Source organism: Telmatherina bonti, assembly GCF_933228915.1.
Source record: "Telmatherina bonti genome assembly, chromosome: 6".
NCBI classification, from domain to species: Eukaryota; Metazoa; Chordata; class Actinopteri; order Atheriniformes; family Telmatherinidae; genus Telmatherina; species Telmatherina bonti.
The window spans coordinates 37,408,936-37,424,041 of NC_136624.1; the positions used below are offsets into that span (position 1 = coordinate 37,408,936).

The following is a 15,106-nucleotide window of genomic DNA, read 5'->3' on the forward strand; positions in this document are numbered from 1 at the left end:
TGTTTTTAAATATATATATTAATATCTCAAGAGAAACTTTTACATCGTCAAGAGGAATTCCCTCTGCGGCAGGAGCCGTTGGTGTATAGGTTGTCAGGGCAACCACTTGTCCAGTGTTCCTCTGCGGCTGCGCCTCATCAAAGAGCCAAAAGGAAAAGTCAAGATAGTTCCCATTCGTCTGCGGCTGCGCCTCATCAAAGAGTCAAAGGGAAAACTCAAGATAGTTCCCCACAATATTTTCCTCATATTTTTTTGTTGTAAACTGTTAAATTCTCATTTAATCAGCTTATTTTTTTAAGAAAAAAAGATGACAAAAGCCACTAACAGACTTAAACGTTCGAAGCAGTTCCCCTATTATTTCGTTGAATTATTAATGTTATTATCTATATATGCACGTGTGAGATCACGTACGTTACGATTGTGAAACCCAGAGAGTTAAATCTTCCATATAATTTCATATTTACGAATCATTGAGGGAAAAAAAAAGTAAGGACTTTAGATAAACAGTAAGGAATATAGATGAAAATAGTTCATAACGTATTTCCGAGTGTACTCCTCTGTGATTGGACAGATTCATTCATGAATATTCAATAGACCCGGAAGTAGGGCGGTACTGCTGTTTTGCTGTCGAGTCACCTCTGTCAGGCAGGATGGAGGAAAACGAGCTGCTAACATGCTGATGAACGAGGGATCCCGACCGCCGAGCACCATTAACCGGGAGAGTTAGATCAAACTAAACGTTTATTTTAGATATCTACGTCGTTTTTGTAACACTTTGCCAAAATGATGGAAGAAATCGACAGGTTCCAGGTGCCTCCTGTCAACGGAGAGACGCAGCCTTTGGTAAGAGGAAAGACAAAAAACACATCTTGTTATGCAAATCAGTCTCTATCGCATGCAAATGTAACATTCCTGTCTGGTCTGTATTTAATCGTGACAGCTGTGTCACATAATCTGTGCGTGAGCTAACGGATTGCTATTTGCATCTTCGGAACAAACTGGATCTTCATGATGAGTGTGCAGGGACCAGATTAAGATGAAATGATGGCTACCATCGCTTTCCCTACTGAATATTCACACAGATACGCGTCTAACATATGAAGGATGAAGAAGAATTCACTTTATTGCATGGGATTAATGAAACTACGCACTTTGCCAAGATGGAGAGTCTGTGAAACCCACGTCAGTACGCGCTTGTTTGCATCAATTGCTGGCAAAGCTCACTATTTTTACATTTAGTCATTTGGTGACGTATTATTTGGGTCGGGATGGGTGTGAGCAGGGCCGGATTAAAAGTGCACAGGCCCCTGGGCCCAGAGTGTTCCAGGGGCCCCCTTTCCCACCGCAACATTATGAAAATTGTGAATGATACACTGTGAAACGACTTTTCTAACATCTCCCAGCCATTGGTACCAATGGCAACACACTGGACACTGTGGTGTAATGCTTGGCTTCTATGTACATTTTGTTTTATGTCCAAACTGCTGGTGTTTTCCTTACATGGGCCCCAGGTGGGCGTGGGCCCCTGGGCCTGTGCCCATAATGCCCATTGCATAATCCGGCCTTGGGTGTGAGACCAAACGATCGGGTGAAGTGGATCACTGTTTAAAGCCCTGTCACACACTGAACCATTATCAGGCGTGTGAGAGGAGTGTCTGCTTCAAAATGACCAGTGATCTGTCAATAATACTGTTGCATAGTCCAACAGTAGCCAGTTATTGCAGCAAAACTCTATTATTATACTCTATTCTAAACAACTGTTCCTATTCCTTTAACTAGCTTGTGATTAGTTAGATTTGAGGTAAACTTCTAACTATAAACAATCCTGAAAACTGGCCTTATTTTCTGCATCGTCTCTGAAAGCTTCCACTTTCTAAGTGTTTGCCTCAGGGATTTAAACATAAGCAGACTTCTCCTTCCCCAGTCCATCCTATCCATGCTTCCCCTCGTCCTTTTCTTCTTCTCATCGTTATTATCTGTATGCCCTCATTTTTTATCTACCAAGATTTTGTGGCTTTCAGACTAAAACCAGAGATAGTGTCAGTGGTTAGTTTCTGTTCTTAATGCTCATTGAGTGATATATAATTGATTGAAAATTCTTTTTATTCAGCTGAACATAACATATAATATTTATATCTCACACTGTATTGGTCTGTCACTCAGTGAGGATTTTTGGATGTTCTGGTTGTGTGTTTTACAATCGCAACCTCTCAAACACCCCCTCTTGGCACATTTACACAGTTTCCAGTCGTACCAGGATCCCAGGTGCTGTGGCTGTGTATTTTAATGCTAATAACTTAATTATGATGCCAAAAACAGGATGAATACACTTTACACCTGCCAATTTTGCTCAAATAAAACAGCATTAAGTGATGCATTTAAATTATCTCCCCCTTTTGTTTTCCCCAGTGAAATTGTAAAATATATAGACATCTTTGTTTTTTTTGCAAACAATCACAGATTGTTCAATACGAGGACATCTGAGAGTGATAACTACAGCTGCACAGTTCACACAGATTTCACTATGCACCCGCTTTGATAGCGTTCAGCTGTTTTAATGGTCACCTGATGTATCAGTCTTGGCTACTATTGGTCAGAGGGCAGCCACGATGCATAATCCTACCAATCGCTTGGTGTTTATGCCGTCTCAGCAACCTTGTAGCTCTTCATCATCAGAGACGGAGAAGGAGTCACCAGTGGGAAACAGATGACACCGATGCAGAGTGGTCATTTCTCTAACCCATGTGTGCATACGTGATCATGAATGAGTGTAGGCTTGTGTGAACACATGCTGAATATCAGGGTGATAGGCCATGTTTTACTGCTACACATAAAATGCGTTGCCCCAAGCGTCATAGTCATAGGCCAGCACTTTATCATTTATTAGAAGCTGTCAGCTGTCTGGTTCTTCAGGAGTCTAACGGCTCTTCCTTAATATCTAAATATGTTTTAGACATTTTCTAAATCCCTCTTACCTGTTCAAAAAGGGCTTCATTTTGTTAATCAGAAATATGCTGCATTTAAAGACTCAGAAAAAGTCTTAGCTTTGTTTATCGTGGGGTACCAGCTTTTTGCTGCTTCTTAGAAGTGGCGGCAAATTCTGTCACGAGCAGCCTAATAAGGAATCCCTTTCATTATTCACCACCAGCTCTCCTGGAAAATTTCAAAAGGACTTATTTGACAGACGGTGTGATCCTGCATCATCACAATATCTGTCTGAAGGGAAGTGTAAAGAAAAGGAGGGGGGGGGGGAATCCAGAGGGTAAGCCTAATGATCTAAGGGAAAAGCCTGTCACAGAGCAGAAAAGGCTCGTGCTTGTTACAGAGAGAATACATCATCCGGGTGCTGTGATTCCCACTGCTTGTGTGTATTATATGGACTGTTTCAGTCTTCCTGCATTGTCTCCAGATGCGACTTGATGAAAGTGATATTGGTAATTCTTCCCATGTTCGGAGAAGTGGAAGGAGGTAACTTTTCTGTCACAGTAAACATTTCATTTCTAGGTTGACAATAAATGTAAAAGAAGAAATAAAATATTAAAGGACTCCTCTTTTATTATTATTTTTAAATCTGCGTTGAAAATGTCGCCTGAAATGTTTCTCATCCAAAGAACAGGCCTGAGCTTGTGTGTCTTCAGATGTTTAATTACTTGGAGAGTTCTTTGAGTACAGAAGCAGAGATGCTGGATGTATTGCAACATGCCTGGCAGCTCTTGTGCATGTGACGTTTCTAAGCGTGCAACAAGGGCAGGCCTGTAGGATGGAAATAATATGGAGCTCTGTCAGTAGAGCAGGCCAAGCGTCGCCCAGCTCCCCTTCTCTCAGTCTGGGGAAACCAGACAACCAACAGCAGCCCCCTCTGTTCTCACAAGGCCGCCCCTTCAGGCCATCACCACTTGCTCACACATAAGAGAGAGCGATCCACCAACACTCGGGCCTATTGATGCAGCAGCACAGCAGCTATAGTAGGTTAGTGTGATCTTGCCAGGTTGTCTTACACAAACACGCTCTGAAGCAAGCTGTTTTCTCTTGGCTGCTGATGAATCGATTTTGGGATCTTAGTTGTGAGTCTGTTGTGCTAGTTTCACTGACCCTGTGGATGCAAAGCACAAAGTGTTTGGAGCTGTTTTAGTAGAAAACTGCAGTGGTGGAAGTCCATGTTGCTGAGAAACAAAACCCAGGTGTATTTTCAATTTATTAATCCTGATTGGGAAATTAGTCTTTGCATTTTACCATCTGTAGATTTACTAGAGAGCAGTGGGTTGCCATGTTTTAGTGTCCTTGGAGCAGTTTGGGGATGGTCAGGGACCCACCGTGGTTCATGTTATTGATAATATGACATAGTGGTTGATGTTATACACTTTCTAAAGTAAAAATGAAGAGGAAAGCTCAGAGAATTCAGATAAAAATCTATATATACACCAGACGAGGCTGAAAACCAAGTTTCATTGTGGGCTCAGGAATATTTATGAAAATTAGAGGTGCACAATATACCTTGTCATTGCAATGTGTGTGTGTCCAATAGTCACACTGCAGCTCCTGCAATGTAGGAGGCAAATGAACTCAATATGTTCATTTTTTCCTTTTGTCCATCGAGGACATGCAGATGCAGATTGGGAGCCCGTCCATTTTTATTTATATGAAACATGACTAAATGAAATATTTACTCAGGACCTAGCACAGGAAAAGCAAGCAATAAAAGATTACAAAAATAAAACTCTCAATTACAGACAGAAAATGTAAATGTAACAAAAAAGGGACAAGATCACAAGTCTGTCACGGTAACAAATTTTGCCATCCGATTAATTGTCTCAAAAATGATTGCGATAGACGATAATATTGCTCTAAGCGATTATTGTTGTCATTTTGAGACCATTTTCAACTAAAATAACAATGATGCCATAATAATGCAAGTACACCATTTCAAGAACTAACTTTAATTTCTAAAGAACATTTAGCTTTATGTGCAGACTAGTTTATGCTCATCTAGTCCCCAGTCTGCTGCAACAGATCAGGATTTCTCCTGGGGTTTTGGTGACGTGGTTATCTGGAACATATAGTCTCTAAACATCATGTAACACAGTTACATAGTCTATAGTAAAGCTCATATAAGGGGACAGGTTTGGACTTGACCAGAGGTGGAAAGATAAATGTCATTTTTCATGTCTGCGTAAAGTTGTGGAATTGCCGTTTCTAACATGTATGTTCATCCAGGCTATTCATACTGGCTGTGAAATTTTTCCAATATTTTTAGAAAATTCACCTTTTTTAATAATGTTAAATGGCAGCATCGCTTTAACAACCACACTGAGTGTACACCATGTTGCACTGTCCTGGTTGTACTTAATCTGTTGGTTAAACACCGCAGTGATCGTGGACAGTCGGGAAGATGGAGCTAGCCTGCTTGTTAAGGGTTTTTTATTTCCCAGAAGTTGATGTGAAGATGGAAGCTTGTTGTATTGCTGTGTTTAGTTAATATTGTCTTAAACAAATGTGGCACTCGAGAGAGAGAGAAAGACAAATGAAAAGGATTGCATCCAGCAAACTTATTGCACACATTTCTTCTTATCTGCGATTAATTGACTTATTGCTTATTGCGATAGGCCTAAAGTACCGTTCGTCATGTTGAAATTTTTGTATTTTTTCATTTCGCAGTAAATTTGACGTTTTTTTCCAATGTTGTGCAGCCATAATGAAAATCACTGCCAGCGAACAATTCATCGCTACATGTGAAATATGAGACAAAACATGCAAAATGGAAAACTTTCCTCGTCTTTAAACATCCACTGGTCTGAAGGGGAGAAGAAGCTTGTCATCAATACTTAATTCAATGTCTATCATATAAAAATTAAGGTGTTTGTGTGCATGGATTTGGTGCTAACTTGTTTTAGAGGGAGGAACTTTTACATTTCAGCAGAACGGTGACAAACAGCTGGTGAGTCTGAGTGCTAAAGTGATCTTGCATAGCAGGAACAGATCTGTGGTATTAACTACAAATCCCCATGTGATTGTAGTGTTTAAACGGTTTGCAATCATGTTTTTATTTGCATAATTTATTTACACTACACCCCTCCTTTCTCCCCTCTAACAGGGTTTTTTGGGGTTCTACAGCACATCAGGTTAGAAAGCTGGACTATTAGTGTACAGATGGAGTGTTTTCTTCATTCTGCATCTCCTTTTCTAGGACCCAGCAGCGTCCTCCACTTCAGAGGCACAACCCGACAATAAGGGGGAGACTGTGGCCATGAACTACAAGCCCTCGCCGCTACAGGTCCAAATAGGTATATTAACCAGCACTTCAAATGCACATCAACGGATGACATGACTTCACATCTAATATTACAGGCTTATTAATAAGCAAAGAAAACAAATGTTTGACTTACTGCTTGTAAAAGAATAGAAAAAAAAAACAGTGTCAGATGATCAGAAGTAAATCAGGAAATATCATCTCCTCTTTTTATTCAGTTGTGTGCAGAAAGCTTGTTTTCCAGTGTTGTTCTTAAATCTTCCATTCAGCATCTGAAAACTGTTTACTAAAGCCATATTCATCCATCTTCTCAGACAGATTTATTTGTAAACACCTTATGATGAACTTTTATCACTTGATCTAATGAAAAAATCCCAGATTTTTCTTGATTTCTTCAATAGTATCCTGAGATTGAAATGATTATATTAGACAATGACATCATTTAATGATATTTACCTCCACAGAGGAGGTGACGTTACTGCCGACCTTTATCTGTTTGTTTGTCTGGTTTTGGTCTAATTTAGATTCTATTAAATGTTGGGAGTGATTCGGATCTCCATCTGGATCCAGGAAGCTTTTGAAGGATTCTTTATCACTGCGAGACTGGGTCATTTTCAGTATAAATGCATATAACACCACAATAAATGTCCAGGGTGCTCGGCCGAATGATGCAGGAGAAGTTCACAACAGCTTTGACAAGATTTTATCAAAGCTGGATCTGGATCCTGGCAAAATTCTGGATGCTACCATCCGGAACAGGAAAATTTTTTTGATATTTGGAGTTTTCATCACTGCAAGAGAACAAATAAAACAAACATGCAAAAAAAAGTAAGAGTCTAATAGTGTATGCATGCAGAATAAATGTTGGACTATGAAAATAACAATAAGGGTAGAAATGAGCTGCTTGACGGAGGTCTGCGCTCCTCAAGTGCTTTTCTGGTCATCAATATATTCATGTGATAGTAGAGACTCTGTGAGCAACTATCACAAATGGCTTCATAATGGGTTTGCTATCACATCACAGTCCCCTGTTATGTTAATGGTTTTACCTCAGCTGATGCATTTACTGATGACCTCACATCCTGTGTTGCCCAGAGAAACAGAGGGATCTCGCCAGGAAGGCATCGGTGAAGAATGGCACCGTGGGAAGTCCTGTCAATCAGCAACCCAAGAAGAATGCCAGGACAAGGTAACAACTTCCACTGCCTCTTTGTTTCTCCGTTATGTCGACTAATTCAACCACAAATGTTACATTCTGCATTCATTAGCATCACAAGCATTATATTTTTGGACCATTCAGCCCAAAATCCTGCGGCCGACTCAGAAAGCAAAAGCATGACAACAGTGTGTCGTGCTTCTTAAGGCTTTAATTGCTGCCAGCCAGCTTGGGATGCCAGCAAACTTCCTAATGTTATATCCAATCAGTGCACAACAAGGCTTCTCGGAGAAAAGAAATTAGACGATTTGTAAGCATGAATGTGGGGGGAAAAAAAAAAAAAAAAGAGTCCGAACCACGGAGCATAAACCTGCTTCAGCCTGCAGCATTGACAACTGGCTCATGTTTTTAATCCCACTCCCTGGTGGATTAGTGGAAATAAAAGAAAGGCTACCCACTGGTCTGAACCCTGAAACTCTGAGGCGGAAAGATAATTTAGCTCTGCCAGCAGTGCGGAGGCTGCAGATTAATTCTGGGGGACTTAATGTCATACTTAGAAGAAATACAGTGTTCTGTTTTTTATGATTTAATGAGACACACATTTGCAACAAACACTCTTGTTTCATCATGGAACTTTTTACTGGTTGCCCATTAAAGTTTGCTGGACTCTTTTATAGGCTGGTGGTGCCAAACAAAGGCTACTCCTCTTTAGACCAGAGCCCGGACGAGAAGCCTCTGGTAGCGCTGGACACTGACAGGTAAGCGCAGCGCATGAAATCCAGTGAAAACATGTATGTTTAAGGAACAGAGATGACCTGAAGAGAGAAACCGTCTTGTTTTTGTGGACCTCTTTGTTTGTCTTCATGGTGCATTAATCTATAGAGCAACTTGACAGAGTTCTTAACAGAAGGGATCCTAAAAAGGGGGCAAAGCCTCTCCCAGGGCTCAGGATTAGAGGACAGCGGGGTGAGGATTTGGGCAGGCAAAAGCAGCTCAGAGAGAGAGCGCTTACTTCCCACCCCTCTCTGTACCAGCAGGTCTGTATTTGACACAGATGAGCCCCACTCTTCACCCCCCCTCCTGCCACATGTCGCCATGAGGCAAACCCTCTCGTGTAAAACCAGATCTCTGGGCGCCTACCAAGCTTACATCATGCATTGCATCATGTAAACTCTCTGACAAGCTACGTAACTCACAACAACTCTGGACAATTATTCGTTTGTTGTCCACGTTTTCGATTCAAGTGCGATCATTTTGCACAGTGTGGCTCTGTGCGGGGCGGTGGGATAACTCGGTAATGGGGATCAGACACTTAGCTGGGTTAACATAAGAAAAAGATAGTTAAAATAGAATCTGATCATTCATCCATTTTATTAATGCTAATAATGTCAGCAGGATCTTGTCATCCTCCCACCTGCACAGAAGAATCTGCTGTGCATCTGCAGCTATGAGTCAAGTTGAAGCATATTTATCTCCTCTGGTCTGACTGGTGTGCTGTCAGGTTAACTTTGTCACAGCGACTGTAGTCTGGAGTAATTTAAAGCTTTTGTCATCCAGAAAGTAACATCTGAATGACACTTCTTTTGCCTTTTTTGTGCATATTTTGGCATTGCAGCCAAACCGTAGATTTTTAAAGCCTTTATTTTTTTATTTCTTTGAACATCTCAGACCTCTATAACACATTTATTGAGTATATTTGCAGCACTTACTGTAGACTTTAATCTTTTTTACATTTCTAGGGACCAATGCATAAAACAGTGTTTTTCTTGTAAATATTGTTTGTGCTGTGTGGTGTCTGTGCAGCACGGTGGTCAGTCTTTTTAAGCATGAAAACATGACATGACTACATGGTGTTTCACACCTGCATCACTTTAGGAGCGGTGTGTGTGTGGTGAAGGTTTTCATATCAAATCTGGTATTATTTGTGGCTGTGGTAAACTTTAGTCTCGTTCCCTGCTTGAGCCATTAGTGTTTTGGTGCGGCGCTCTGTTCTTGCAGTGCCAGAAAACGGACACATTTATTGTTCACCATAATCCCCACATGTTCATTAAGAATCATCTTTAGTTCATTTTGACAACTGTTCTCATGTCATACCTGTAACAGATTCAGCATAAAACTGTGTTGATGGGAATTACCAGAAGCATACCGTATGGGCATGAACTCTGCTGCAGCGGAGAAATTGTTCTGATAAATATAAATATGCAGGTTCAACGCTGAAGATCAAGAAAATGCATGCAACGCTCCTTTTTATGTCTCTGATGCGAAGCCCGTCTTGGCTTTATATCTCGCTAGTTGATTTCCAAAACTCTGAATCTTAAACAGTTCCCTTCATTTCTGTTTCACCCATCTGGGAGCTTTACTAGTTACTTTCTAATCGGTACATATTTCACTGCTAATGTTGCAACACACGTCATCCTCTTGGATTTTTATGGCAGTTTAGAAATCGATCGTGATGCTAATTATCAGACTTCCTGAATGTGCCTGTCTTTGTGAGCAACTGATGTAACTGAAATTAGAGAGTTCCTGCAACTTTTTCCAGTCAGTGCATTAAGGAAATGTATTTATTTATGTTTGCATACATCCCCGATGACTTGGACTGCTTTAACAATAAGATAAAGTTAACTACTAATGCATTTGTATTTTTGAAACGGTGAGAGATTTACAGTTTGTGCCTACGATGGTGTGATAAGCAGCAGTTTTTTTTTCAAAATAAAAGCCATCGTGACTTGAAACAAAGTGGTCACATGACCCATCTACGTTATTCAATTTAATTCAATTCAATTTTATTTATATATCGTCAAATCACAGCAATACCATCTCAAGATGCTTTACAGACATGGAAAAAAACATAATGAAACCAATTCACAATAGCCTATATAAGGAAACCAGCAGATTGAGTTGGGTAAAGTGTAAATACGGAAAAGAAATGTTTTCATTACAAACAATCTACTTCTACAGTAGCACGTCTGAAACACCTCATGAGTGTTACATGATCCCCCCCCCAATGATCCTAATGTATCGCTGGTCTTATCTGTTATAAGGCGGCGCCGGTAAAACTGGCTGCGGGGCCTAAGCTTCAGTTTGGTTCTGTATTTCTTTTTGTCATTAATGCTACATGTCTATGTCAAACCTTGGACGAGCTGGCTTGAACCTTGAATTTCCCCTCGGGGATGAATAAAGTATCTTTGATTTGATTTGATTCTTGGGGTACTGGAGACGCAGCTTCCTGCTGACTGGAGGTTTTTGGTTTTTAGGCTAAGCAGAGTCTATAGACTATTAATAAAACATCTTATTACACAAGTCAGGCTAACAAACTGGAGTCGTCCACTTTAAAATGTGTGAGCGTTTCACTTCAACCACAAGTTCAGGCAGCATCGAGCTGAGATGTATTACAGGACAGTTATATCTGGTTACTTTTATGTATTTTTTGTTTTATTAACAGCCGTCATCTTTTGTGTCCAGCTTAAGATGTCTCTTGTCTTTCAGTGATGATGACTTCGACATGTCCAGATACTCTTCATCAGGATACTCCTCAGCCGAGGTGAGATGTCTGAGGGACCAGGTATCTATACACATATTATATTGTTTCACAGCGTCATCTGGCAAAACCACAAACATCACCATGTGAACACCGTCGTCCTTTGTCACACCAGGTCTACGTGCACTCATCCAAGTAATGTGTTTTGTCTCCTTTAGGCAGGAGTGTCCAACTCCGCTCCTCAACAGCCGCAATCCTGCAGGTTTTAGATCCAACACAGCTGATTCAAATGAAAAGGCTCTCCTCAGCAGCTTCTTGTCAAACATATTGATGCATAAATATGAAAAAATAATCCAAAACTTGCAGGACGGCGGCCCTTGTGGAGCTGAAGTTGGCCCACTCCTGCTTTTTCCATCATTTCCATCCAAACAGCCCACACTTCATTTCTTATGTTTGGTTTTTGCCTCTTTCCTCCACTCATCGCCATCAACAGCCTGATTGTTTGACAAAATGTCTGCATTTTGCAAAGTTTTATTGATTTGAGCCATTAAGATTTTAAAAAGGATCAATGATAAATATTTCTTGAACCATGACAGTAACTTTGCGTGTCGTAAGATTTGATAAAACCGTCTCGCTGATGTTTCTTTTTGTTATTCTGCTTCTGCAGCAAATCAACCAGGACCTGAACATCCAGCTCCTGAAGGACGGGTACCGGCTCGATGAGATTCCAGATGACGAAGACCTGGATCTGATCCCGCCTAAAGCAGTCAATCCCACCTGCATGTGCTGCCAGGCTGCCCCCTCCACCGCCTGTCAAATCCAGTAGCACCTCCACACAGCCCGTCCTTCCTGCCACCTGCCCTCAGGCCAACTGCTGACCAGCGTGGCATCAAGGAAGAGAAAAACTACTATCTGGCTGAGGCACAAAGGGTAAACAAAAACAAGAGTTTATAAATGAAGAAAATGAGAATCAGAATATGTACAGTACCTGTGCATGTTCCTCCTATGGCAGGATGTGTGCGTCTTACTTCTGCGCTGTTGGTTCAACGGGGACTCGACTGATGGCAGAAACATTACCTCGAGGGAAATTAAGCTACTTTTGCTTCTTCATTTGAATTCCATCTCATGCTTGTGGATTTTTCTGGTTTACAAGGACAATAAAGGATGTTGTGGAAGAAGAGAAACAACAAAATGGGATGATCAGCCAAATGACGAGCTGTCATTACCGTCTCAGTGGACCGTCCAAGCAGTCGACTTCCTCTGCTGGTGTATAATTGATGGTCATTTACGCTGGACAAGAGAGGATTGGAAGTTTGGCAGTGGCGACTTCCCCCCCTCCGATTCCTCCTTTCTTTCGTTCAGACCAGTCTGCTTTGTCTTCCTGTGTATATATATATATGTCAGACTGTACGTATGTCTGGTCGTGCCCAGAGAAATAGTGGGAAACCATTGAGCTGCTCATAAAACACTAGTGCTAAACGCTCTTTACACTGAGGTAATACTCCATCCGTCACACTGAGACTGTACTGCTTATACCTGTTTTATATTCAGTTAAAATAAGGTGAAAAATGCATGTTGCCTGTTAACGCTGCGTCCTAATGTCAGATGTGCAGATAAGTTATCAGTTCCTATTCAGCCACAGTCACAGGAGACATTATGTGCTTTGTGAAGCAGAGTAAGTCATATCTAGGATCATCTACGGCAACATCAGTAGATCTAAACAAAACAAAAAAAAGATTCAACAATGGAAGAGGTGAGCTTGTGAATTAGTGTGTAGTTTGTGTGTTTGTCCATGTTAGCCTCCACTCTGATGGTTAGAATATGGAATACATGAGGGAATAAACAGATGGACAAAAAGGCTTAGAACCAGACAGTCCTGGTTGTCAAACCGGCTTATGAGGAATGTGTGTGAAGCGATGCCAAAATGCTTGGAAGGGAATGTTTTTAATGTTTAGTTGTTGTGAAATAAGAAGCTCCTGCTTGCACAGCAATGCTACTTTTTTCCCCCTAAAATCTACCTTAAGTCTTTGTTTTCTATGATGAATAATGTGTGCATATCCCTCCAGCGTTGTCCGGATGAGAGCTGTACATGTAGCAGATACAGCTGTGTACTGTTAATGCTTCACAGATTTCCATTCAGGGTGCTACTATTCCATTGTTTAATGATTTTTTTAGTGCATCTTTTTTCAACATTTAAGTTTTTTTTCCTCCCTCTGTGGCTACCTTTATCCTCCATTTGGTATCGATTGATTCAAGTAACGAAACAAAATTAGATACGCTAACTTTTATTTATGTTGCACCAGAAATAAATACAACACATATCAAACTTATTTTTGGTTTATGTTCACATTTGTCTCCTGAATCTACGAGGAAAATGTGTTTGCAACAGTTAGAACAAAGAAAACTCCACCAACCTGGGCTGGGAACGGAGCTGCCTGTAGTGTTACATTTTGTTTTGCCTTTAAACAACTTCCAAATGTAGTAAATCTTAACCAGAACTTGTCCGATTTCAATTCCACAAAATCCAAACGCTAGCCCTCCAATCCGATGAGTAAAATTCATGCTCAGTCACATGACTGTAAGGCTAGTCCACTTCCTCGCATCGCTGGCGTTCAGCGTTAGGGGAACAGACCGGTCCGTCTTCCTAAATTGTCCGGTCGATATCAATGACTTTTTTTGTTCCTGTCACACCGTCCAGCTGGGTTCTTGTCATTGAAGTATGATGAAAAATAATAGTTTTTGAACATTAATTGAATTGGCACGTGTCGGATCTGCTACCTACTGGTATTAATAAAAAGTTGTTCTGTTTGGAAGCACTTATTGCTTTATTTTCTTATATGTTTACATAACTCTAAAGACGTTTGTGAGCTTCATAGCGATGAGAACATTTTTCTGACATTTTGCAGTTCAATGCTGCTGCTGAGAAAAGTATAATAAAGTTAGGCTGGGCCACTAAAACACACTTAAACTATAGGTTACAGGAGTAAACCATATCCTCATCATAACACCCCGAGAAGTTCTCCCTTTAAACAACTTTACTAAACTAATTAGCGCTGAGCTAAGCTAACAGAGATGCGTCTTTTAACCTACAGTTGAAGTGTGTGTGCACTTAGCATTGCATGCACTCTTTCTTCTGGTGTTTAAGGGATCCAAAAACTTTTTGCATCCACAATCTAATATTTTAAAATTTATTTGGATGATTTTAGATGTCACATCAACTTGCCATAACTAACATTTTACTGATGTATACTTTTTTTTTTTCTTTTTAAATATAGAAAAGTTAGATTGCAACAGAAACGACAACAAAAGCAACATCAGTGACTCGCTGAGAGGAAATGCAGAATTCCAAATACATAAAGGAATGCTACAAAAGAAGTATTTCAGTCTTTTATTAAAATGTTCTCAGATGAGATGACAGAAAATGCAGCGTTACAGATGTACACACACACACGTTTTAAAAAGTTCTTTACAAAAAGGTGCCATGTGTTTGTAGTCCGTTCAGATGAATACCCCAAAGTAGAAAAATGACATTATCAGCACTGTTTGCATTTTTTAAAACTTTTATTTTTATTTAAATGTCACTAATGCAGCTACCGCCTGAGGGGATTGTGTACAGATAGCGTGTGTGATCGACCACATGGCAGCGTCAGCCCATCGGACTTACACACATGTCCTCGACGGAGTGCAACACTCAGAGTTGTATCAACTGAGAAATGGCTTGACTAACCTTTTAAGTTGAGGATGATTTGTTGTAAAACAAGCTATTTAAATGCAGTTGTGTTTTTATTTCTTTTTTTTTTTTTTGGTGGAAAATGATTCATATTCATGCAGACATTTTTCTGTTGTCAGATGCTTGTCATTATGATTGTGAACTGGTTCCATTTAGACTTTAACAGTGTTACAGTTCTGTGAATAGTGCAGCATAAAAATAAATAAATATTCGATATCTCAAGTTTGTAATTGTGTCATTAAATTTCGATTCAGTTTTTATCCTGCCCAACACTTCTGCAGGCTCAGTCGGTTGTCTGTATGAGAGGAAACATGCAACTCCTGGACGTCTTCAACACAACCTATGTTTGTGGTAAAACACTGAAGGAAGTGACATTATGATCAGGGCAGGAATGATTGAGACCGACTGATTGATAGGCAGAAATGAGCAGAGTAGAGAGTGTGAGGGGTGGAGGGGTGGGGCACTTGTGATTAGCCTTGAGTTGATCCCTTTGGA

General features: G+C 40.4%; 1 protein-coding gene across 2 annotated transcripts; it reads left to right on the forward strand.

Annotated features, from left to right (window-relative positions):
• Window positions 1-658: 658 nt before the first annotated feature.
• On the forward strand, window positions 659-14,678 carry fam219aa (family with sequence similarity 219 member Aa). Of its 2 annotated transcripts, XR_013771328.1 has the most exons (7): window positions 659-843; window positions 6,185-6,281; window positions 7,343-7,436; window positions 8,081-8,161; window positions 10,890-10,944; window positions 11,549-11,811; window positions 11,894-14,678. XR_013771328.1 is itself a non-coding variant. In XM_079241492.1 (6 exons), exons 1-6 carry the CDS (start codon window positions 784-786, stop codon window positions 11,705-11,707), a joined length of 546 nt encoding a protein of 181 aa, XP_079097618.1. In that variant the 5' UTR covers window positions 659-783; the 3' UTR covers window positions 11,708-14,678. The 2 variants fall into 2 exon arrangements, 1 of the variants encoding a protein (XP_079097618.1); XM_079241492.1 differs by having other exon boundaries at window positions 11,549-14,678.
• Window positions 14,679-15,106: the final 428 nt, after the last annotated feature.